General features: G+C 40.7%; 3 protein-coding genes across 6 annotated transcripts; all 3 read right to left on the bottom strand.

Moving 5' to 3' along the window:
• Positions 1-2,573: 2,573 nt before the first annotated feature.
• On the bottom strand, positions 2,574-6,394 carry prkag3a (protein kinase, AMP-activated, gamma 3a non-catalytic subunit). 4 transcript variants are annotated; one of them, XM_077551590.1, is made up of 13 exons: positions 6,212-6,394; positions 6,054-6,090; positions 5,843-5,985; positions 5,674-5,755; positions 5,545-5,603; positions 5,157-5,202; positions 4,942-4,996; positions 4,732-4,858; positions 4,490-4,655; positions 4,348-4,385; positions 3,277-3,423; positions 3,010-3,190; positions 2,574-2,845 (listed from the first exon to the last, which is right to left on the bottom strand). In XM_077551590.1, the coding sequence occupies exons 1-12, from the start codon at positions 6,227-6,229 to the stop codon at positions 3,074-3,076; spliced, it is 1,035 nt and encodes a 344-aa protein (XP_077407716.1). In that variant the 5' UTR covers positions 6,230-6,394; the 3' UTR covers positions 2,574-2,845; positions 3,010-3,073. The 4 variants fall into 4 exon arrangements, with proteins under 4 accessions (XP_077407716.1, XP_077407725.1, XP_077407734.1 ...); XM_077551599.1 differs by having other exon boundaries at positions 5,157-5,196; XM_077551608.1 differs by having other exon boundaries at positions 5,545-5,585.
• Positions 6,395-6,826: 432 nt separating this feature from the next.
• cnppd1 (cyclin Pas1/PHO80 domain containing 1) lies at positions 6,827-13,189 on the bottom strand. The gene is made up of 8 exons (XM_077551577.1): positions 12,928-13,189; positions 12,452-12,554; positions 11,386-11,467; positions 11,162-11,282; positions 8,919-9,047; positions 8,776-8,837; positions 8,576-8,693; positions 6,827-8,321 (listed from the first exon to the last, which is right to left on the bottom strand). Exons 1-8 carry the CDS (start codon positions 12,988-12,990, stop codon positions 7,740-7,742), a joined length of 1,260 nt encoding a protein of 419 aa, XP_077407703.1. The 5' UTR covers positions 12,991-13,189; the 3' UTR covers positions 6,827-7,739.
• Positions 13,190-14,847: 1,658 nt separating this feature from the next.
• Positions 14,848-23,781, bottom strand: abcb6a (ATP binding cassette subfamily B member 6 (LAN blood group) a). Its single transcript, XM_077551564.1, has 19 exons — positions 23,553-23,781; positions 22,874-23,394; positions 21,869-22,009; positions 21,593-21,782; positions 21,421-21,513; positions 20,784-20,976; positions 20,172-20,293; positions 19,905-20,080; positions 17,284-17,409; positions 17,108-17,184; positions 16,972-17,035; positions 16,805-16,890; positions 16,670-16,727; positions 16,495-16,599; positions 16,226-16,400; positions 16,027-16,139; positions 15,834-15,928; positions 15,701-15,769; positions 14,848-15,621 (listed from the first exon to the last, which is right to left on the bottom strand). The coding sequence occupies exons 2-19, from the start codon at positions 23,387-23,389 to the stop codon at positions 15,462-15,464; spliced, it is 2,559 nt and encodes an 852-aa protein (XP_077407690.1). The 5' UTR covers positions 23,390-23,394; positions 23,553-23,781; the 3' UTR covers positions 14,848-15,461.
• Positions 23,782-24,194: the final 413 nt, after the last annotated feature.

Here is a 24,194-nt window from a genome sequence, read left to right as displayed (position 1 = left end):
GGAAGTGGAGGCTGCAAAAATTAGGTGTCATCAATTCAGCAGCAGCTATTACTGGCAAAAGAGACTAAAGAGCAGGCTGTGTCAACAAGTTAAACCATCAGCTCTGAAAAGGACATTAGTGTTGGCTCTGCATCAGATCCAGAGGTGTGGGAAACACCCATGGATAATACAAATTACCCCTGCTGCATGGACAACAACCCTGAATGCTCATTCGGGAACTTTTTACAACAGTGGACCATAAAACACCATATTCCACACTCTGACCTTCTGGTAGGATTAAAGGGGAATGGTCAACAACCAGAACACCAACACCAAAACAAATCAGGTCAACTACACTATCAGGAATGGACTATGTCTACCTAGACTTAAGTCCAACTAGTCTAAAAGCAACCATACCAGCCCCTCACCAGTTGTCAGTTTCCACCAACAAGCCCAGGATCTTTCAGTTCTGGGTAAAATGAGTTCTTGGGGGTAAATGATTCGCAGGGAAATTGTAATTGTGTTTCCACAGCATCTTAAGAGTTCTTGGTAATTTATTCAAATTAGTTTGATGACGTATGAGTTTGATGAGCCCAACTGATGTAAAAACAACAGCCCCACCCCCCAAATTTGACCAACCAATCGGCCTTGGTCAATGTAGCCCGGCCCCTCAAAATTCCAGCCTAGCTCAGCAAGACCCTACTGCAGAGATAGTACTCAGATGCCCCCTGGAAAATTTAATTACCCCGGAAATTGTTGTTGGTGGAAAAACGCGCAATCTGAATTTTGCCAAGGTAAATTGACAAGTTCTTCAAAAGTTCCGGTGGTGGAAAAGCCCCTAATCATTCTTTGAACACAGTTCAAGGTAAGTAGCATTGCATTTTCAGTTTCAAGTTTAGCACAATTCCATGACCAGATATGTATGTGTATGTGTGAAAATATTTTGATCAGCAATGACTGATGAGGTTAATTGAACGCTCCAAATTGTCCATAGGTGTGATTGTGAGTGTGAATGGTTGTTTGTCTCTGTGTGCCCTGTGATTGGCTGGCAACCAGTTCAGGATGTACCCCGCCTACTGGGTTTAGGCTCCAGCGCTCCCCGCGACCCTTGTGCGGACAAGCGGTTAAGAAAATGGATGGATGGATGGATGACTGATGAGGACTGCATAAGAAGGATAGAGCGAGCCCTTGAAAGACTAGAGAAAAAATTGTACTACGAATGTAAAGTGTTACAAGAGGTAAGTACTACCACAGAATTAAGGTGTGTGTGTACACTAACTAAAACAATCTCCATCACTATTACCCCCATAGTAGACGCTCATGGAAAAGGACTTATGATAATTGATGCATTTGAAAAACTCCCCCAGCACAGCAGCGCTGCCACCTGCGCACGAATATGTGAATTTCCCACAGTGCCGAACAGTTGGTGAGCTAGAAGAGCTGGATCGAAGCATGGTTCAAGAGGAGACAAGGAACCAAATGGTAGTTAAATGGCCATACTTATAACTTATACAAAAATATGTTGTATCCACATTCATCTTCATTGTTGTATAATTGTATTTTTACAGAAAAAAATCCTGGAAAAATTGGGAGGAGCAAATGGGGCAGTCATCCGCCGTATGCTGCGGCAAGTGGCCATAAATGAAGTCTTGGCAGAATATAGCCTGTGAGGGAGGAAATTAAAAAAGCCCTTCCAGGACCTGGAATTGTGCAATATAATAATAGGCAAGTGTTGATATATTGCCCTATGTTTTATGGCATGCTTGACTGACAGTGTATTGGCATATAATGTGCTTTATTTTGACTTCTACTATAACGACCTGCAGAAAGATCTTCCCCACAGACGGAAGCCCAATTTGAGGACGCTATTGGGTTGCCACTCAAATTTGCGCCACACAGACGGTAAATGAAACTTTGGCTTGATAATTATGTTCAAGATTTTCTTTTTAATCTTAAAGTGGCTTACCAGAAACCAGGTTACAAATTAAAAGTGAGAGTGAATCTGCAATAACTGAACCACAAAGTAGTGAGGGAACAATTTATTGATATGTTTAAGTTGCTTGAGGTGGTCTGAAAACAATGGACAGATGCTTGTGAACTTATGGTCAAACTTTTGTTTCTTGATTGAGGGCAATCCGGGCAAAACCTCTGCCCTGGCCAGACCTCTGGAAGCTCCCACCATCTTCTCTTGCCTACTGTTATTGGAGTGTGCAAAAGTCTTTTTTTTTTGTATTGTGGCAGCACATTATTTAATTAAAAATAAATAAATAAATAAACATGTCCTTTTCAAAGTTACTTTTGTATTCATTATTCAAATTATCATGTCAAGACTCATAAATCAATTTGTAATCAATTATTCAATAAAAATAATTTGTAATACAGAGAAATATTTTCAAAAAAATATATAAAAATATTAGGGGAACCAACAATAACTGAAATATAATGTAAAAATACAACAACAACAAAAAACGTTAGTGGAAGCTAGTGGGTAATAAAAACTTTACATTCCCACGATGGAGTGCCCAAATTGCAGCCCAACCTAACCTTCATAAAAAGTTACTATATACTTATTCCCATCAAACTGACAAAAAAAATGTTCATTAAAATACTTTATTACGAACTGTACATCAATCGTAAGGATCACAACAATATGTGTAAAACCGAAAAAGAGCAACACATTGTACAAATATTGATCAAATTAATCAGATGTAGTCAAAAGAAGGCTGTATTGGAGACCTTGCAAAACAGAGGAGTATAGCGGCTGTAAGGTCAGCTCGGTCGCCCTTTCCAGTTGCCTTAACACAGCACGGACATTTGTAGAGAAACAGCTGCACAGCAGCTGCTTTTGTCGCCTCACTCGTCATTTCTGAAAGACAACAGAATGCTCAGAAAAAAATCCAGACACTTTTTTTGCATGATAAATGTTTAGAAGCAGGCTTAAGGAGCTAACACAATAGGAGGGTTCTGGGCACTAGAAAAGTACGAGAGGTGGTTCTTTAGGTTGGGAAGATAAGAGATTGCAGAGCCTACCTGCCTGGGAGACAGCCGCAGCTGAAGCCTAAAAAAAAGGCGGGGGGCCTTATGCCACTAGCTTCTATGACACAAGGGCCTCAATACCTGCTGGTGTTAAAACCATAGCTTGAAGCAGGTCAGATAGTGAAATGATGCCCCTCACCACGTCAGCTCTGTCCACAAGCACCAGCCGGTGAACCTGCGATGTGCAGAAAAAGAACATGGAATGTTCTCTAGCCTTCATACATATCTCATGCTTTAGATTGTGTGGAAGGACACACCCACCTCTGCTGTGACGATGCGGTCTATGATCGTCTCCAAGGTTTCATCTGGATAGCACTTGATCACGCCCTCCATGAAACACGTACGCCTATCGAGAGCCTCGAGCATCGTCACGTCCAGATTGTTGTACGTCTTCTGGGCTGCCAGATTCTGCCACCGAGGGTGTCCCAACATGTAGTGCACAATCAGAGTGCGACAGAAAGTATCAAATAGTGTTAATTTCATCAACGAAAACTAAACAAAAATAATTTCGCACATTTTTCACCGGACTAAAACAAGACTTGACTAAAACCCCCATTAATAAACAATAACTGGGACTAAATCAGTATGCATTTTCGTCGACTAATGACGAAAATGTACTTCACTTCGTAAAAACTGGACTATAATCTATGGACATTTTAGTTCTTGAACAAAAATGAGATTTAAATGATATGATTTTGTAAAATCTTGTCTCTGCTAATCTGGCACATAGTAACACATCCCCTTTCAAATCTGCAGCTAGCATGCAACATGCACAAACACATGGGACAGACAGGAGGTGGATTCACAGTGAAAGGTAAAACAAAAAAAAGTAAATTAAATTATAGGTATAACGTAACATTAATCCAACGGCTATAACGTTCCAACAATAATGTTAATCTCACCGCTAACTAATGCTGGCTAATTTACTAGCTCATAACATGGAGCCATAATGGCCACTTGTTGATATACTGTAATTAGTTTTTCATCAAAAAGATGAGAGAATTTATATCAAAAATAGTTTTAGATTTGAAATGTTCAACATTATCTGCTGACAACAAAAAACACAGGGGTAAAATGATTGTCTTGACTAAAACTAGACAAATAAAATAGTTTTTTTTTGGGACTAAAATTAAGACTAACATGCTAGATTTATAGTCGACGAAATATGGACTAAATAAAAACGGGATGGGGTTGACTAAATATGATAAAAACTAACAAGCGTGATTGAAACTGGACTAAAACTGAGACTAAATCTAAAAATGGTGGATACAATTAACACTAGTAGCAGAAGACAAATGTTTTTCAGGGATGAAACATCTCTGAAGTACTTACAATGACGTCAAATCGTGAGTAGAGTGCCACAGCTTTGCCTGTTAAAAAAAAGTCAGAAGCAATTTGTGGAGGTCTCAATCGTAAACCCTGCCAGACGCAATTTACAACATATAACTTCAAATACAGACCAAAAAAAGCATACCCTTTTCATCTACCACCGGAAGAGCTGACACCCTCCTGTCCACAAATATGCTGAGAGCATCGTAAAGTGTTGCTGTTTGCTGAACAGTGGCAATGTTCCTGAAAGTTCCAATTCCCATCTCCTGGATCTGCCTGTGAATGAATGCAGGCTTCGGAACCTTTTCTCCCTGGCAACATAGCTCAGTTCAATCACACAGGACTAATATACCATAAAGATCAGTAAACAATAAAAAGTTTGCTCACAAATATATGGAGGAATTTCAGGATCCTTTTGTGTGTCAAAATGTGGAGGACATTCCCAGATTTTGGCTCAATGACAGGCAGCCTGTGGATCTTGTGTTTGAGTAAGGAATAGATGGCATCAAAGAGACTTGGAGAAGAGAAAAGAGTGATCGGGCACAGCACAGATGCCTTCAAACACAAAATGATCCCAAGGTGATTCCCTGATCTCACCTGGCATCTGGTGAAATACTAATCAGAAATGGACAGGAACACTTTAAATAGACATCTAAACAAGAAGAAGAAAAAACAATTGCAGCAAATATACTAAATTGCACGCATGAAATGATGAATCAAAACTTTTATGGTACATATACAGTATTGGCCTACGGTGTGATGGTTTCTTTTTTGTTTTGTTTACCACAGACTTCTGTTTTGACACAACTCACCTCTCCATGTCTCAATCTTGTGGTTCTCCAGCTCATACATCTGCACCTTGTATAACAGGAACCACAATATTACATAATCAGTGTAGTTCATCCATTATTCGTCTACTAGTCAGTTAACAATACAAGTGATTTGTCATGATTACCAAACCCTCCCCTCAAAAAGTATTCCAAAGGTGAGGCTAATTCATACAATAAAATGTTATGTATGAGATGCAGATGAGCTACAATATTTACCTTGATGTTACTTCACGTTTATCTTTTTAAAGTCAAACTCAAATGTTTTCAGTCTATGGCAAACATAAAGGAATTGCTCCCACTGTTCCAATACTTTTGGAGGGGATAATTGATATGCAGTACAATTAAAGTGTAAGTCATTATTTCAACTCACCAAAGGGGATTTGTAGTAGCAATGGATGATGTTGATGAAATCTGTAATAGTCAGCATACCTGTGAGTGAGGAGAACACATTTTCTTTTCTGCACTTTAATGTTTACTGATGCAATTTTTACCGCCTTACCTACAAATCTCTTCAACTTGCTGTCCCATAAAGGTGCAGCCCTCAAGCTGTTTGCCACCAGTGCAAAAAAGGCCTTTTGCACCTAAAGGATGCACATGTGACAACTGACATGCTGTCATTTTCTGATGCATTTGACCAAATAGATGAACAAGGTCAGGAGAGTACTTACTTGAAGCTTGGTATCAAATATGACCAGTTTACAACTAGTAGGAATGGCATCATAGCAGCAGTGACTCTTCATAAAATCCATGTAGGCTGTGGCATTATCCTCTAGAAAACACAACCATGTGCGCAAGAAAGACATGCACACAACTCACACAGAAATCCTGCTTATTTTCGCTTGCATCATAACAAGTACGGACGGTGCATCGCAGTCTTACCTTGTTTCTGTACCCCCCGCTTTGTTTGGACCGAAATCTAGAACACACCCAGCGACACATTCTCAATATGATGTTGTTAGAAAGGGTGGACATAAAGCTCCAACGAACAAAACACAGGACATTAACACATCAATCACATTGACGGCAACGTTGCCGACCTGCGACCGAGCCTCCATAATTCCGTTGCGTCCATTAAAACGCGTTTTCAAAGCAGCAAATACACGGCACTACCCTCAATTCCTCGCTCTTTCCCAGGGAGAGGTTGGAACTATTTTAGGACTTGTGCAGTGGTAGGTGTCAAGCATAGAGCACAGGGAGTGGGTTCCACTTTAAGCATATGTTCCCTGCGTACTAATCATTCTTACGGTGCTGTACCAAAAAATACATTGCAGTCAGCCGGATGCTCGGTATTTGAGTACACCCACTTCTGAAAAGTAACCTGTTTATCAATTTTACAGTAAACACAGTAACACCTCTGGATTTTCATGATTCGAAATTCGTTTTTCTTTTAACCTGACTAGACTTTGATTGGTATGTAATATTTAGCATTTCCATTAATTTATAAATGAGTGTGGACACATCTAATTTGCAGTCAATGTCCCAAATTCACCATTTTGTAGTCAACAGAAAACATTGATTCTACAATAGTCAAAACTTTTTAATGAATCTTTTTGGGTGCACTCAGACTGAGACCGATGTCTCACATAGTTGCTAAAAATATGATAAACAGTTAAGAGATGAAGTTGATGCAGACAAAATGATGAAACATCAAAGAAAGTCATTCTTTTATTTATTTTGCTCGTTTGTATTTTGCATGCGTGTACAAAATGAAGGATATTGTGCTTCCGAGTATGTACTGTATATCAAATTATCAAAATAAAATGTCAAATTATAAATTCCTGGGGACCACTTTGGCTTTGTCAGAAAAAACAACAAAAAATTGCATGACAAAAACCTCTACTGTCCAAAAGATCGATATTGCAGTAACTAATAAGTCTGGAGTGAAAGGTGCTGTTGAAACAGAAATGGAAGCAAATGTGCAACTTCCAGAGCACAATAGCAAAGGTACATGGCAGCTGGTTTGCATGCTAAATCAGGTGGTGTTATGTACCAAAACACACACACACACATCCCCCAGAAAATAGCAAATAACTATATAGGAATTTTACCCTGTTGTAATAGGTTCACAGCTTCCGCATATGCTGAATTATGAAAATCTTTTCCATTTAAAGAGTTGCAGCATTGTGTGTATTAGCATGACCTTTTTGACCATCAAAAAATGTTTAAAGAAAGAAAGAAAAAAGATGATCAATATGATGATAAAAGCAGTTTACTGGTATCCCCCCCCCCCACCAAGCACCATCATTTAAACTCAACATACTTAAACCCTTCCCAGCTATCACTCAGAACACACAGATGAAGACCTCACACCTTCTAACCAATAACTGGCTGTATCCCCCCAAAAACGGTAACAAAATAAATCCTCAAAATTCTCTTAAAATAAGTTCTGATTTCTGTGGTCAAATAAAGTGACTATACTGAACATATCATATGCTGTAATATATCGCACGTGTGTTCTACATCTGGAGAATACAAATATGAGGTGCTGATTTAAAAAAAATAAAAAATAAAGCAGTGCTGGCTTCTTCTCCAGAGTACGTGACAATCAGTGGAGTCTGCTGCGTGCTAGCCGGCCATGAGGAGAGCTTGCGTCTTGTCTACAGGTAACATAAACTTTGGATGACAAGATCCCAGCCTCCCAAGCGGAAACGCTTTGAGGTGATCGATTTCACTTGCTTCAGCACCTGCAATCAAAATGGAGGCCAACCACGATGCATGACTGGTGAATGCGGATGAGGCGTTTCTTAGCACACACTCCGATAGTGAGAGGCTACCACGACAGCCAGGACGAAAGGCAGAGGTGCTCTGGGTTTCAGGAGACTTCAATGGTGTTTCGAGCTGTATTGAGCCCACAGAGGTGAGCAGCAAACCCCGCAGACACAATATTGATGTCTGTGGGGTGGCGTGTAGTGAAGTCGCCCCGTGCACATTGGTGTGCCTGTTCAGACTCTCGTTGGACAGAGTGCAACAGGGGAGCCGCTGGGCTTGAACGGGGGCGTCGGGGTTCGGGACTGCCGGGGTGACTTGGCCTGGGGGTCTCAACAGGGTTTGACCACTTGGACAGAGACTGAGCTGGTGGAGCACAGTGCTTGTGGCGATGAGACCCGCCACACTAGTCAGATACAAAAATCCAAGCATACAGGAAACCTGGGGAGGGGGGGGTCAAAACAAAACATTGCTAGACTTAATACTTTGAATTGGAGTCACTTTGGGATTAACTTAATTTCGGTGAATATATTAGGTTTAATAAACTCATAATCAATTAAACTTAATATTTTCACCATTGAAGTGATTTTTTATTTTTATTTTTTAAATTGGTCAACAATTCAATTTGTAATCTTAAATTGGTTCAACAATTCTCTTTTTAGAGTGTACGCTCCTGATAAGACTCCATTGCTCACCTTGATAAAGTGCCGGTAGATAGCTGCAAGTGTTTGGCTCCACGCTGATTGCTCGAGGAGCACGCAGAGGTCAGTGTAGGTAAACCAGCCTCGCGTCATTCCTTGACGCTCAGCAACGCTGAGAATTACAAAATCACTTTTTTCACAGGAAACCCTTCATTTGCCAAGTGAGCATATGAACCTGGAGAAAGCGCACAGACCTGCTCTCTAATTGGCCCAGTGCATCCAAGAAGTCATTTGACCCTGTGAAGAGACTCCAGTCCTGCAAGAATTGACAAAATGATTGGGACAAGGGGCAAAGAACAAGCAGGGACAGGCTACATGTGAATACACACAAACTTACAATCGCGTTAAGGAAATTCATTTCCAGCTGATTGATTGTTTCGACATCCAGTTTTCCAGCTGTTCCCCACTCATCGTTGAAGACCTCCTCTTCCTCTCCTTCATCATACAAGTACTTGCTGGCAACCATCTAACGCAGTGGCAGATAAATGCATTTGTCAAAATAATCAAGACACTCAAAATAATTAAGAACATAATCTCTATGTGCCAAGCCAATATGATCTGTGAATATACTTACTATAACTAAACAATTCAACTCCCATTCATCGTGACTATTTGAATTCAAGTCCATAGTGAAGCAAAAAGTTAAAACAAGGCTGCAGGACTTAGATGTGAGGAGTTAAAGGAGCGCTCACACCTTGCGGATGTGCTACATTTCAAGCAGCCAGTACAGATTGGAAAAGAGTAAGAATCACATAAAAACATCCAGAAATTGCCTTAAGTGGCACATTTGGACCATCTGATGAACATTAAGTGAAAGCGAGAAACAGACGGGCTCATCAACCTGGACAAAGTTTACAAGCATGGGAGACCAACAGATAGATGGAGAAAAATGAGTTGAAATTTAGGTCATTGATCAAGTTTGTGCGTATTTTAGGATCATTTACTGTAATAAGATTCCCTTTTAAATTCATTTGTCCTCCGTATTGTTGTTTGTGTGGCTTGCTCCGCTAATCTTCAACAACCCAGTGGGTTGGGGGGTGCAGGGCTGTTTAGCGGCTGATTAATAAAAGGCAACAACAAACGCAAATCCACTATGTATTTTTATGTACCCGTACTAGCAGCACAAACACCATAACAAGAGTAACAACTAGTAATGCACCGAATATTCGGCCACCAAAAATATGCATTTTTGGCATTCGGACGAAATAAAATTCAAGCCGAAAGAATATGGCCGAAAGAGGATGGTGTGGTGACACAAAAATATAAAAAGAAAAAAACAACGCTGCAAGCGAGTGTCTGTTTGAATTAAACATCAAGGAGTAAGTGTCGGCCTAGCTGCTCGCTGGCCACCGGTCAGCTTCATTGTGCACACCGGAGAAGGAGAGGATCGCTTGGTAAACTATATCAAAAAAGAGAGCGCTGCCGAGTACTGCACTACAGGTGAGCCACTCTTTCTCCTGCAGCACCTTCCTTTTTTTCTTTGATGAGAGCCCCTTGAGCGCTTCCACTTTTTCACTTGCATTCTGGTGGCCGTGCTAAATACTTTAGCTAATGTTAGCACTATTTCTATCGGGTAACTACAGATCTGTACAGGACGCCGTGTGTGACTTTGCAGTCCGTTCCCAAAGCCAATTGGCTGGTGCGAAGAAATTTATTTATTTTTAAACATTGGTGAATATGTGAATGTGTCAATTTTAAGTGTGCTGCTCCAAATAGCCTACAACTGCGTCATCCGCACCGCACGCATCCGTACCCGCCGGTGCGACCAAGCGAAATACTATACATTGACTATAAAGTGCAATTGCACCGCCATTAAATGCTCAGTTGCTCACCCCGCGTTTGGTGTTTAATGTACCATTGGCCAACATGTGTCTGATGTCTGTGGCGTGGATGCATTTCAATTTATATTGTGCTTTGTTAAAATGCCTGTGCTAAATAAGCCTAAATATTTTATAAGGATATTATAATTTTAATTAATTATAATAAATGCAATGATAATAAAAAATTGGCATCGTTTTTTTCCCGGCGTTTCTGTTTTCGGCCAAGCATTTCTCATTTTCGGTTTTCGATTTCAGCCAAAACGTAATATGGTAATGCTTATGAATGATATGAGCAACACAAAAACTGGGGTATTTTGTAGATGTAACAATAAATGTGAACCCACATTTTTATTTAACTATATTAGCAGCGCCTCGATAGATAGATAGATAGATATAAACTTTAATTTATCACTGGGCCTTTTCTCCTTTGCAAAGAAACTTGTGTCTGGTTATTTTGGTGTGTTTTTTTTTTGTTTGTTTTTTAACTCATTTTGCTAACTTGTACGCGACTGAGATAATTAACATCTTGACATCACCAAGAGTCTGTCGTAAACAGAGAGAATACGGTCACTTTTCAAAATAAAATATTTCTAAGCCTAATCAATTAACCAGAAGTACAATAAGTTTTTTTTTATATTTTCAACTGTGCGGCCCGCCCCGGTCCAAAGTGGCCCACGGCCCTGTACTGGTCCGTGGCCCGGTGGTTGGGTATCACTGCCCTAGTATATGTATTGAACAACCTTTGACCCCAGACACATACCATGGAGATCAGGAAGAGGTCAGAGGAGGAGATCTTTTGTAAGTATTCAGGGTTTCTATTTCGAAGCCTTTCAATGTAAACCAGTGCCAGCATCATGGCACACGGTGAAATACAAGCCTCCCTGGAACAAAAACAAAAGAAAAGAATCGCTGTTAACCTGAAATCCTGTTGAGTTTAATTTCGGTGAAAATGCATTATAGAATTGTGGAACATGTCTTGCACACCTGGACACATGAACGGCATATTTCTTGTGGAGTTTCCTTATTGGGCTTGGTGCTGATTTCTGGAAGATTTCAACGGCGATATCTGAAGGAGATGACAATGAATATCTGAGCAATTTTTGACTTGGCTAACAACAATTTTGTGTCATACACTACTAAAAAAAGTTAGGGATATTGGGCTTTCGGGTGAACTTAATTTGACCTCCGCTAAACTTTAGAAGGCAGACGTCCGACTGTTTTTGTGTGTGTGCAAAACTCGCTCTTCTCTAATATGGAGACGATCATAAGAAGTAAAAAGAGTCCGACATAAAATTTAGAAAAGTGGGCAATCGTCTGAATAGTGTTGTGTATTTTAATCAATGTTTCTTAAAAGTTTTTATTCACATAAAAATGTGTTTCAGATACTGTGTTGATCGATGGGAAGTAAGTATGGCTTAGTGACTATGGCTGATTGCATTGTTCCTGATAAATAAACTAATAAAAATGCAAACTGATGTTGAGGCTATCCTACAGCGAACAATGCAAGAAATCTTTGAGGAATCTTTGTTTCGTGCAAATAATGGTGTCCATATAGAAGCCAATAAATTAAGCTAAAAAAAAAAAACTTTAATAAACACTCGTTGAAATAAAATAAATCCAGTTAAAACACCTCCACAACTGCCTCTGTAATAATTTTCTTTAATTGTAAAGAAACTTTATGGACACTCTGCATATCAGCTCTGAAGTAAGTTACCTTGTTTGTTATCGTAGTGTTGTGTCAATAAATAAGTATTGCTAAAAAGATACCCACTTCAAGAGGGATTCGAACTAGTGTCGGAGCACTTTTGGTGTGACTATTCTAACCAGTATTCCACGAGCAAGTATACATCCACTGACGCTGAATTCTTACTTGTAGTTCTTGAGCGATTCACGAAAAAAATAGCACTAGATGAAGAGTTGCCGGTCGTGGGAAAATATGTAAATATCCACTTAATTTTAGGTTCGTGATAAAAATTCACCCTAAAACCCAATATCCCGACCTTTGGGTGAGTAGTTCACGTGCAAGATCCACCTTCTGAAAGTATATTACCTGTCATAGGAGAGGAGAGTACTTCAAGTGACATATCGCGATCCAATCCATAATACAGTCGCTGTCTCACTCGTTCAGACAACCTTTGGTGTCCAGGAAGACACTGCGAATGCAGATTACACAGTGTCATTACGTAGCCGACACTTTCAGTAAATCGGCTTCACATTTTATCGTTGGAGTAAAGTGCTGTTAGTAATGTCTAAAATCAGCGACGCGCGAAAGAAAGCCAGGAGTCCGCGAAAAATACAGTTGAACTTAACATGGTTAGCACTCGCAGGTTTGAGATGTAACTTTATACAATAATGCCAGAAGACACGTAAAACACTTTCGAGGGTAAGGTAACATCCTAACTCGTTTGGTAAACGAATCCAAATTACACAATTTAAAAACATTCACATTCATGATCTGAACTAGCACGCTAATATAGCACCTCGAGTTAGCTTAGCGTTGGTAGGTGGAGGATTAGGACAACCTACCGTGAACTCTCGGAAGTCCGAAAATTGGATCGCTGTATCGTTAAATAAAAAGTCAAAATCCATAGCTCTGTTTAGTGACGGCTCAACATTTATCCAGGCTGACGTTGCAACGCTAACTGCTTGGCCTGGTGACCACCTTAGCACCACCAGAGACTTTTTATTTATTTATTTAATTTTAGCTCCGCCAGATACACACACCCTGCTTGAACTAACAGTGACGTCAGAGATACGCTTGGGAGCTGTTTTCCCCATGACCAACCAACAGGAGGCGCGCTGTAAGTAGCAGTACGCAGTCATATGCGTGCCATGTTCTGTGTACAGTAGTACACTCTGGAGTCTGGACCGCTCACACTGCAAATATAGACAAATAACGTAACTCATTAGTTGTGAATACAATCAAAGCCAATCGCAATGCATATATAGACAAATAACATAATAAAAGTGGTGACTTGTGAATACACAATCAGTCCACGAATATTATACACTTGTGGAGTTAAGGCCTAGATACACCAATCCGACGCAAATTCTTCATGTTAAATCGACGTCGTCATATGATCACTGTGATTGGCTGTTAGCTAGCGCACCTGGCAAGAAGAGCAAGTGACAACGCGGATAAACAGTACTCAACTTTTTGGTTTTTCAGGACAGCACACGTGAATATTAAAGTACCCCCAAAAATAGGATATGATCATATTGCAGCAAGAAGATTTGTAAAGTCATTTAAAAAAAAAAGTCCGTATTGTATTTTGGAGTTCGGTAAATGACACAGCATAGCACAGTGACAGTTGGGCTGACTTCAAAGAAGTATATAGTATATATATTATATTAATATTAACCCCCAAAATTTAATTGCAATATGTTCTATGGCACTGGTGTCAAAGTACAGTCCTCAAGGGCCGAAGTCCTGCATGTTTTGGAGATGCTTCCCTTCTCCAACACATCTGATTCAAATGATCAGCTCACCAGCAAGCTCTGCAGAAGCCTGATAATTCTGATCCTGATCAGGTGTGCTGAAGAATGGAAACCTCAAAAACATGCAGGACTCCAGCTCTCGACAAACGGACTTTGACACCAGTGTACAATGTATGGGCTCTTTCTACTACGCTTTACCCGACATTCTGATTAAGATTGCGGTTGTGGATAAAGCAGCACAGAATCCACCCGTTTTTATCCATCCCAGGAGGCGGCCATTTTCCCACCTGCAGTTGACTGAAAATGACATCATAGTTGCTCAGAACCAGGTAATGACCAATCACAGCTCACCTTTTTTTTGTCTGAAGCGAAACCATGATTGGTTGTTACCTGAGCCCTGAACAACTGCAATGTCATTTTCAGTCGACATCAAGTGGCAAAATGGCCGCCCCCCTGAGATGGATAAAAATGAGTGGACACCAAACTAACACCAAATCAACTTTTTTTTGGGGGTGTGCTGAGAAACTGGATAAACGGGTGTCTACTAATGCTGTCTACATGATCTGGTCATCACTTTGACATTTTATTGCATGTTTGTTGAAAGTTTGAATTTGGGGCAAAAAAAAAATGTTGAGCCATTTTCAGGTTAAACACTGGGATAAACACAATTTGGCTGTTTTTCCTCTCTTTGGACAAGCATCCACTACCACGTCCCTTCCGATTGGCTGTTAGCTAGCGAAACAGCGCACCGGGCAAGAAGAGCAAGTGACAACACGGATGAACAGTACTCAACTCAACTTTATGTTTTTTCAGGACAGCACACGTGAATATTAAAGTCCCTTCATGAAGAGGATATGATCATATTTTAGCATGATTTCAGCAAGAAGATTTGCAAAGTCGCTTAAAAAGTCCTTATTATATTTTAGAGTTCGGTAAATGACAGTGTTGAATTATTATACACAGATTTCATACATTTGTGTCTCATGTAAATACTGCATATGCAACAGCTAGACAGGAAAGGTGCCAAGTTTATTTGAAAGAACAACTTTTACAACAATTGCCATATAAACAGAACCTTGAGCAGAAGAGATTCTTAAAATATGTTTTAACAGCATGTCAGGCACATTATCACAAAGCCTCAAACCCAGTGGCACAATGTATGGCTTTATTAATACCTCCATAAAAATCTTTGAAAACAGTTATCACCATTATTTCCCTTATACCTATGACATGTACAAAAGTACAGTGGACCCCTGCATAGTATCCCTGCATATTCAATAATGTTTGGGTTACCTACCACCCTAACGCAATTACAATAGACATACATTTTATGGAGATTTTCATTCTTCATGGGCCGGCCCGGCCCCTATCCTGTGCGAATCATGGGGGTGCTTTATTAAAAGCTCTTGATAAAATTATAAAAACTAAAACCTGACATAAATGCCATACCTAGTGTTGTTTGATCACTAGGGCTAGTTACATTGCATCAGTAAAAAAAAAAAAAATAGTGTATCACATTCAGAAACACAATTGAAATAAATAAATAAATAAGCATGATACATTCTATCAAATTCAAATAATATCTAAATTCAAGATCATCACACCATCCAACCAAGGAGCATTCAATGGCCATGGTGGCCTGAGGGAGTGGAAGGTGGCTGCAGTTTCTCCGACTTGCAGTCTTTGGCTTCGGTGTCTGATGAGGAATCAGAGTCCTGAGCCTGCTGTTGATTTGCCCACATGTCTGCATACAGGCCTTGCTTTTGCAGGAGCTCCTCATGTCTTCAATAGAAAGATAGTGACTTTACTTCTATGTCATCAAATATGAGAAATTTTGAGATTATTAGAAAAAAGCTCTTACCGTCCTTGCTCAGCAATCCGACTCTCGCTGATGACAAGAATCTGGTCTGCGCCAATGATTGTAGACAACCTATAAACACAGCTTGTTAGCAAAAATTAAAGTCAAAGGAAGACCTGTGAAGCGATCGTTTTACCTGTGAGCTACAACAATTGTCGTACGATTAGCACAGACTTTGGCTAGTGAGGCCTGGATGTTGCGTTCTGTTTGGGTATCGAGCGCTGATGTGGCCTGTAGAGACACCATGTCTTATCAGATTGGAAATACTGCAGATTTAGGACTTGGGTAAAGTCGGTGACAAAATGTTTGCCATGCTGTGATGGTCTCACCTCATCCAGAAGGATAATCTGTGGTGCCTTGAGGATGGTCCTAGCTATCGCCACCCTCTGCTTCTCTCCCCCACTCAGCTTTAGTCCTCTTTCCCCCACTTGAGTATCATAACCTACAATAGGCAAATATTGCATCATATAGCGTTTTTGTCAACCTAAATGACAAATCAGAACTGACAATTGTCAATGCAAAAACCACCTTCAGGGAATGCCATGATTCTGTCATGGATATCACCAGCAATCGCAGCCTCTTCCACCTCCTGGTTGCTTGCCAAGATGCGACCGTAGCGGATGTTCTCCAGGATGGTGTCGTTGAACAGCACCGTGTCTTGGGGGACCACTCCAATGTGTGCTCGCAGAGATTTCTGTGTTAACTGAACACAATCAAAATAGGATGTCACTTTCTCTCCTCCTGCTTTCTACTGTGCTGGAATTATTGCAGAAATACACACCCTTACAAATACTCACTTTGGATATGTCCTGACCATCAATGCGAATGCAACCCCCCTGAACATCATAAAAGCGGAAGAGGAGTCGGATGATGGTACTCTTCCCGGACCCTGATGGTCCTACCTATGGAAAGGTCCATAAAAATTACCTTTCATTTCCCATTGAAAATAGTTTCACGCAGGTTTTGACATACCAGGGCCACAGTCTGTCCAGGTAGTACTGCAAAGGAGACATCCTTGAGAACCTCCTTTCTATAAAATGAAGACAAACACTGAGTGGAACTGCCCGTCATCATCATGTTTCAATGAGAAAGCAAAGGGGAACTCACCCATGTGTATAACTGAAGTAAACATTTTCAAATTCAACTTTTCCTAGCTTGTATTGAAAATTCACAGCATTTATCGCATCTCTCACCTGTGTACAATAAAATAAAATAAAACGTTTTAAAAAAGTGAGAATAACAGATGTTGATGCACCTGTGAGATTCAAATGTACCTCTTCCTCCTCCTCAAAAAGTTGGATCATGCTTTCCATGTCAATGAATGCATTTTGGATCATTCTGGAAAAAATGCATTGAAAACAGCCATTGATTATTATCTAGCTAGCTAAAGCACACGAATCATGTTCTTACCTGTAGTAGGTACCAAACCAGTTGAGAGGAGTATACAGTTGGATGATATACGTTCCAAACAGAACAAAATCACCAACCTGGAATAACACATGGAACAATTCAAGCATGCATTCAATGGCGGCCCAACCACATGACATTTCTTCAGAAAAAAAACAATTCTGTGTGAATATCAGCACCTGGAACTTTCCTTCAGTCACAAAATAGGCACAGAGCAGGGAGCCGGCCAGCAGACCGCCACCAATGATCACGTTCTGGGTTTGGTTGAGGAAGGCCAAGGAGGCTTGTGTCTTCCACTCGGATGACTGCAGTGGGAAGATACCACAACCATTAGTTACACACACAACATTATTGACTTTAACCCCGCGGGGTACTGTACTGAAATCATTCTTTCTTTTTCCACATTTTTACATGCAATTCCATTTTAGGCCAAACTATATGCACCTCTGCTATGCCAAGTTATGAGGAACAAGAGTGGCAATATAAAATCAATAAATACATACATTTAAATGAATGAATAAATAAATATTGAAACAATGAAATAAATACTGAAATAATGACAAAATGCATGACACATCTAAATTTAAATTTGGCAGTCTTGGACCTCCGCACAAAGAGGCGCTGGTGTTCCTTTTATATCATTTAGCTATGTGTTCAAAAGAAAGAAGAGCTTTTTACTACTTGTTCGCTCATAAGTAGAGTAGACAGAAAATGAACAAATGCTCCTGATGTGCCAACTTTTGACACAACTACAAAAGGTGTCGTGATGGTTGAACACTGATCAAAAGTCCAGACTAGCATGATAAGAGTGGATTAAAAACATCCTTAATATGAATTGCTATGACGGTATTTGAAAACAAAGTCTCCACTGTGCAGGGCGTGAATTGAATGTATTCGTCGATTACGAGGTTCTAGACTTAAAATTGTGTTTATGTGCATTATTACTTGAACAAATTAAGTTTGATTGTTAAAAAATGGTGCAGCTGAGAACATTTGTTTGATGTAATTTTTTAGTTGACAAAATTCCCTCCCATTATTTTAAACGGTGTATTTTAATCTAAATTATAATAGAAAAAAATAAACAGCTGTTCGACAAGTGGATTTGCTCAGTCATTACCGTAATCTCAAGGAAAATACAGTACGCTCTAAAATGTAATACGCCCACAAAACTGCCCTTCAAAAGCGGTTATTTCTTTGTACTCTGTATTTTGCGCTTCCCCAATTTGCTGATATCCATGTTAAAAAATGTAACTGCATAGTAAATTGATAGATTGATATTTCTCATGCTCAGACATTTTTTTTGCGTGTGTGTAAAGAGAAGTTCTCTCACATTGATAAAGATTTTGCCTGACGAATTTCGAATGAACAGATATGAATACTGGTAGTGATACCTTGACACAACATGCCCTTTTTGAGCTGCGCGCCTATAGCGACGTTAAACTAGGTCAAATTTATCAGCATATTTAGGATATGCCATCCTGAAACGTATGTTCTTTTTGATGAGCTCCGTGCAGACAGCATTGAAGGCTCGTCTCGCAGTCCGGATTTCAGGTTGAGATATCCGAGACAATCGGCAAAGGACGCCCCTCATGTTGGAGATTCCCGCGGCGTTTCAATGCTGCTAAAACCTCTGGTGTGGTGGTTTGATGACCCCTGCACATGGCCAATCATCCTCATGTTTCCCAAAGCCCAGATGGGCTCAGGCGTGGATATAACTGATGGATATACTGGTAACTGCAGTAGCCTGGGAATAAATGCCTCAAAGAACACAAGTGCATCTCTCCCTCAGAAGACTCCCTTTAGATTTAGCAGCCTGTTTATCTTTGCCGACATTCTAGATTGGATACTTTATCTTTTAATCCCTTGTTTGCTTTTTCCAGCACATCCAGTCTCTTTTTAATCAGTGCAATGTCATCCTCCAGGTGGGAAATGCGTCTCAACATCAGCCTGGCGGGCAACAACTGCCTCAGTTGCGGCTGTGGCGTTATCAAAGCGCTTTAGCATGTTGCCCACCTTTGATTCAAGATTTCCAAGTGATGTATTTACCGACATCAGGATGCGTTGTCCTTCCTCTGCTAGTGCAGCTGAAATATGCTTTAGCAGAGGTGCGGTCATAAAAGCAGAGGAGGTAGTTTCAATGCTAGCATTAGCATTGCCAGCGCAGAGAGCAGCACTATTACTAGCCTGATTTGAAACAGAGCATTCCTCAGAAGCATCCCGGTCTTTGATCGGTTGTTTAAATGAGTTCCCTGTAGACATTTTTTAAACAAAAAGTCTTAACTCAGTTTCTTAGTAACAGCACACTGAGTGCAATTAGTAGATACAAGGGTGAAAGTAAATGAAGTTTAGGTGGAAAGGAATATTTGGCGTTTCGTTCACTCCGCCATTTTGGGTTCAGTTTGTCAAACATGAAATTCAGTTGAGAAATGAGCAAGTCACAACTTAATTCCACTGTCAATGCATTGCATTTGATGAGAAAATTGACGTCCTGCTTCTGCCACAAACACAAAGAGGGGAAAAAGAATCTGGATATGCGCTTATGTGTCCTGGAGGCGACCAAGCGCGTTGTAAAAAATGCAAATGTGAAAACTTGCTGTGGTGCTGCTAGCGAAACTACTTTTATACAAGACATCAGGTAAGACTTTACGGCCGTTTACTTTTTCTTTTATTATGGTGAGTGACAAAAATGGTAACTGAAGAAAGATCCTGCATTCACAGTGAAATTGCGGGAAATTATGGGATATCACTGTTTAAAATAGACATGCTGCTGTTTCATCAATATACGTGGCCTGTCACATACCTGGTATTTCAAGATGGCGTCTTCAAAGCGGCTGACTTCATAGTTCTCTGCATTGTAATATTTCACTGTCTCAAAGTTCAGCAAGGAGTCAACAGCCTTAGTCTTGGCAATATTGTCCTGCTGATTCATGTCCCGTCTATACTTTGTCCTCCACTCTGTGATAATGATGGTCAAAGCTGGTAGACAAAAAGACAGAAGTTTTTTTTTTACTGTCAGTGACAGCTGAGAAAATTTGAGAATTTCTGAAGCACAACTGATGTTACTCACTGAGGTAAAGGGTCATGCATACAAAGACAATGAGGCCGAACCACGCGTTGAAATAGGTGATGAAGTAAATGATGGATATGACAATGTCAGCAATTGTTGGGACGATGCTGAACACAATATAGCTGTGGAGAAAAACAAATCTTTCAGTAAATTTTCACTTCTGTAACATTAAAACCAACCAACCAAAACCTGTGCCCACAATGTTGTTGTAAATGTATATGTACAATTGTTTTTTAACCCTACAGAATTCTACCATTTACAATAAAACAACAAACTAAATTAATTCAAATAAATACATGCATTTCATCCATCCATAATCGCTTTTCCTCAAGAGGGTCACAGACGTGCTGTCAATAAAAAATATTAGGCAAACAGGAATCTTAATGCCATTTAAGCCAATCAAAGCAGTGAATATCGTTATTTCTGCAGTATGTCATCAATTTTTTTCCCATTAGTTGAGTCACTGCTGAATTTGGTCTCAATCACATCGAACTGTAGACGTAAAATATAAATTAGTTGATCTACAGCTTTAAACTACTGTACCTATCTAACATGCAAGTAAGTACAAGGCTGAAACTAACAAAACTAGATCAGTTTGTTGACTTAATCCACCTGAGCAAGCTGTTGACGGACGAGGTGCCACGGTCGATGCTTCTCAGCACGTCACCTGTTTTGCGGCCCACGTGCCAGCGCAGTGAGAGGGCGTGCAGGTGGGCAAACAGGCGTACCTGCACCACCCGGTTGGTGAACTGCTGCACTCGGATCCATAGGAAGGAGCGTAGGTTGCTGACAAAACCCGAGGCGCCTGCAAGAAGAAATAGGGTATCACTTGCAAAGTAGCCACCTGCCTTCTGTGACTCGGGGCTTCTGTATGCACAAAAATGGGCCAGAAATTTACACTTTACAGTTACTTAAGTTTCAACTCAAAACAGCTTGCTGGATGTGATGCACGCGGAGACAGTTAAAACTGAGGACTCATAACCACTACTTGACTTGATAACTTCTCGAGGCAAGAGGGAATTAGTGCGATTGTTGCTAAATGTGTAAATAAAACATTTTCTGCAATTTAATATTTTTGTTAAATTAAAAAAAAAATAAAAGCTGTTGAGATGCTAGCCTGCTTTCAGACTACTGTTGAGGTGAGGTGACCTTGAACCAAGCCACTAGCTTCCAACCTGAGCTCAAGGGGTGTAGGAATGTTTGTGTACCCATTTCTCTTTGCATATTTGTGTGAAAGGGTCTGTCATACCTGCACCCCCGCCCTGCATGAACTTTAGCAGGACATAAATACACACAGTGGTGGTCAGAGTGTTCCAGCTGCTGCCATCAGTCAGTTCATTGACTAAAAAAGAGGAAGAGAAGTCATGATTAAAAACATGAAGCATCAGGTGAAGATGAGGTGCTCCTGTTGTTATACGCGCCTATATTTTTGTAGAAAATGGGAACAAAAACATTGATTGCCCTCTCGACTCCCAGCAGCCCCAAACAGAAGAGGACAAGCAGCTGGAGCCAGACGCTGCCCCGAGGCCACATGTAAGGTAACAGTAGCCTGGCCTTCTTCATGAAGCCCTCCCAAGTCGACTGGTTCTCATCTGGTCTGCCCAAGAGGCTCTGAGACGATGACAAGAAGCCAATCAAAATGACCAAATGGACTGATGTACAGAGAATGTCTTCATTTATATTTTGCACATCATTACCTGGCCGCTCTGCTCTACATCTCGCTCATCTTCATTTATAAGCAGCATGTATGGTCTCCTCGGTAAGCCTGGGGCCTTGAGACCAACAAAGAAGAGCAATCCTATGCCCACATAGCGCATCAGCCATAAGGCAAACTGCACCTAAGAGGTTTCATCAACAGTTAAAATAAACATCAATATGAAAGTAAAACTGTACTTGTGTTGTAACACAAGCCTGTCTGCATGATGCATGTCACTTGAAATGTTTGGAGTGGGAGGGGCAAGATGTGGCCTCTTGCTGATAGTTTTGGGTAGCTGAACGTTAGACACAGTGACTCAGCAAAAAGAGCAAGGGCCTGCATTTGACAGCTGTTCATTAAGTACTTTTTGCATCACCGCAAGTCAGGGCGGCAATCTAGTTATACAGGAAACAAGACTGACAACATGCACTCCAAGGGAATAACAAGCCTATTGTAAATAATCAACCTCTGACCCACTAAACTGTAAGACAAGTCCCCACTATTAAATATTAACACTAACTTGATGCATCGTTCAAAGTATATGATATTCTGACCCACGCCAAGCTGAAATAACTTGATCACACAACTGCAGGGAGGCTAAAAGTGGACACTTGTATAAACAATTTAAGACAAATACACTGACCAGTGACCACAATTGAAGGTCATTAAAGAACTTCACCAAAATAGATGCCTTTATCATAATAGGTATGATCAGTTTTAATTGACAGGGGTCAGAAAGTTATTTACCATTTATTATTGTGTTTGCTGTTTGCAGTGTGGTCGACCATGTTGCATTATACTGACAGCTGTTTGCAATAATTATATTATATTTAGTTTACCTTTAGTTTACAAAAGGGGCCAAAATGTTTGATCCAGCTCCATAATGCACTGCAATTCAATTTTACGCTACTAGAAACTACAACGGCATTAATAAATATTGTTTAATTTGCATGTGAAATTGTTTTTGGGTGACTGCTGTTGTGCCCAATATTACAGTGTCTCACACCTGTTGCTTATTGTCTTCCAGGCCCCACCACCAGTGAGGACTGAACCAGGAGACAAATGCCAGGTTCTCAGCTGCGAACGCCATCGCCCAGAACAATAGTAGTGCTGCACTGTGGCCCCGTGTTCGATCCATGACCAGAGCCCTTCGCCTCTCCACACTGAGCAAGGCAATCCCCCAAACCCAGGCTAGGACAGAGAAGCAGCCATAGAGCAGCACATAGCCTGGGAGCTCGTCTCCTTGGGTGGCTCGCCACACCATTCCACCCAGAAACTGAACCAAGACAAGGCTGGAAATGGCCAGCTGGAGTGTGTAGAGACGGGAGCGGGGCATGAATTTGGGCTCCATTGCTGTGCCATACTTTTTGTAGAAGATGAAGTGGACAGTTCCGAGGAAGAACGAGATGGTGAGCAGGACAGCAGGGGCCAGAGTGAAGTAAAAGCAGGGGGCGATTCCTTCATCTACCCACGTGTGGGAGATGGGAAAGCCGGCTTCACAATAGCTGTGTACTAACACCATGACTCCTGTCGAGAAATGCCAGAAAACACAAGAGCGAACTTGAACACCTCATTTTGTTGCTGGTTTTACTTTACAACCACATTACGTCCAAAAACGGTGAAACTGAGTCATACAAATCATCAAATAATCCTGTTACGAAGCATATTAGCTTATTTGAGCTCACCATTAACGATGCACACTCTCCAGGTGTCAGTAGCAGATGTGCTAGGTTAGTCTGTTCCAAACAACTGGACCTCGACCAACATTGGAGTGTGTTACGTACAAATTGACTTGTGTGTCATCGGTTCTCTGTGGTTGCTTTTTGGGCTGGTCGGTGACGTCACGCGTGTTACACAACACACTGGTTATGGACGTCAGTTACGAAAACGACGCAAGTCATGGACGTACAGTATGCTTAGCCTTCAGCGCCTCCCAGAGGATATCATCAGAGGCAATCATCTTGTTCTACGGTCTTCTTTGGCGGATGGCAACCCATTTTATGATGCATTGCTGCCATCTGCGGGACTGGGGTGTAGACTGCGATACCTACCGGGGGGGAATGGAATGACAGCAAAAACAAAACAACATAAAAAATGAATTATATCACGCTATGAACACCGTCAATTTTTTGGGACATTATTTTTCCTGGAGGAAATCAACTTTGTTTACCAAGCCTCTTCATCGCATTACCTGAAACGTGGCAATGAAAAGTTCTGATGCTTATATTTATTTTGGAGCCAATTCACGTTGTTTTTCCAGTGGAGCACACAATGTATTGTTTCTTGTTGAGCTCAATGATTGCATTTTCCTGTAAGGCATTTGACCA

Source organism: Vanacampus margaritifer, chromosome 1, assembly GCF_051991255.1.
Source record: "Vanacampus margaritifer isolate UIUO_Vmar chromosome 1, RoL_Vmar_1.0, whole genome shotgun sequence".
Classification (NCBI taxonomy): Eukaryota; Metazoa; Chordata; class Actinopteri; order Syngnathiformes; family Syngnathidae; genus Vanacampus; species Vanacampus margaritifer.
Note: the sequence above shows the minus strand (reverse complement) of the source record. Positions and strands in the feature narration are given on the sequence as shown.

Coding starts and splice junctions, on each gene's coding strand:
- prkag3a (XM_077551590.1), bottom strand. Junction 5,203..5,544: donor GCTACTACAAATCCCCTTTG/GTGAGTTGAAAT, acceptor CTGTTATACAAG/GTGCAGATGTATGAGCTGGA. Junction 4,386..4,489: donor TCCGGTGGTAGATGAAAAGG/GTATGCTTTTTT, acceptor TTTTTTTAACAG/GCAAAGCTGTGGCACTCTAC.
- cnppd1 (XM_077551577.1), bottom strand. CDS start 12,990: ATGGATTTTGACTTTTTATTTAACGATACAGCGATCCAATTTTCGGAC. Junction 9,048..11,161: donor ACCTCTTCCTGATCTCCATG/GTATGTGTCTGG, acceptor CCACTGCGTTAG/ATGGTTGCCAGCAAGTACTT. Junction 8,838..8,918: donor TGAATTTCCTTAACGCGATT/GTAAGTTTGTGT, acceptor CAATTCTTGCAG/GACTGGAGTCTCTTCACAGG.
- abcb6a (XM_077551564.1), bottom strand. CDS start 23,389: ATGGTGTTAGTACACAGCTATTGTGAAGCCGGCTTTCCCATCTCCCAC. Junction 21,783..21,868: donor ATGTAGAGCAGAGCGGCCAG/GTAATGATGTGC, acceptor TCATCGTCTCAG/AGCCTCTTGGGCAGACCAGA. Junction 16,140..16,225: donor AATCATGGCATTCCCTGAAG/GTGGTTTTTGCA, acceptor TGCCTATTGTAG/GTTATGATACTCAAGTGGGG.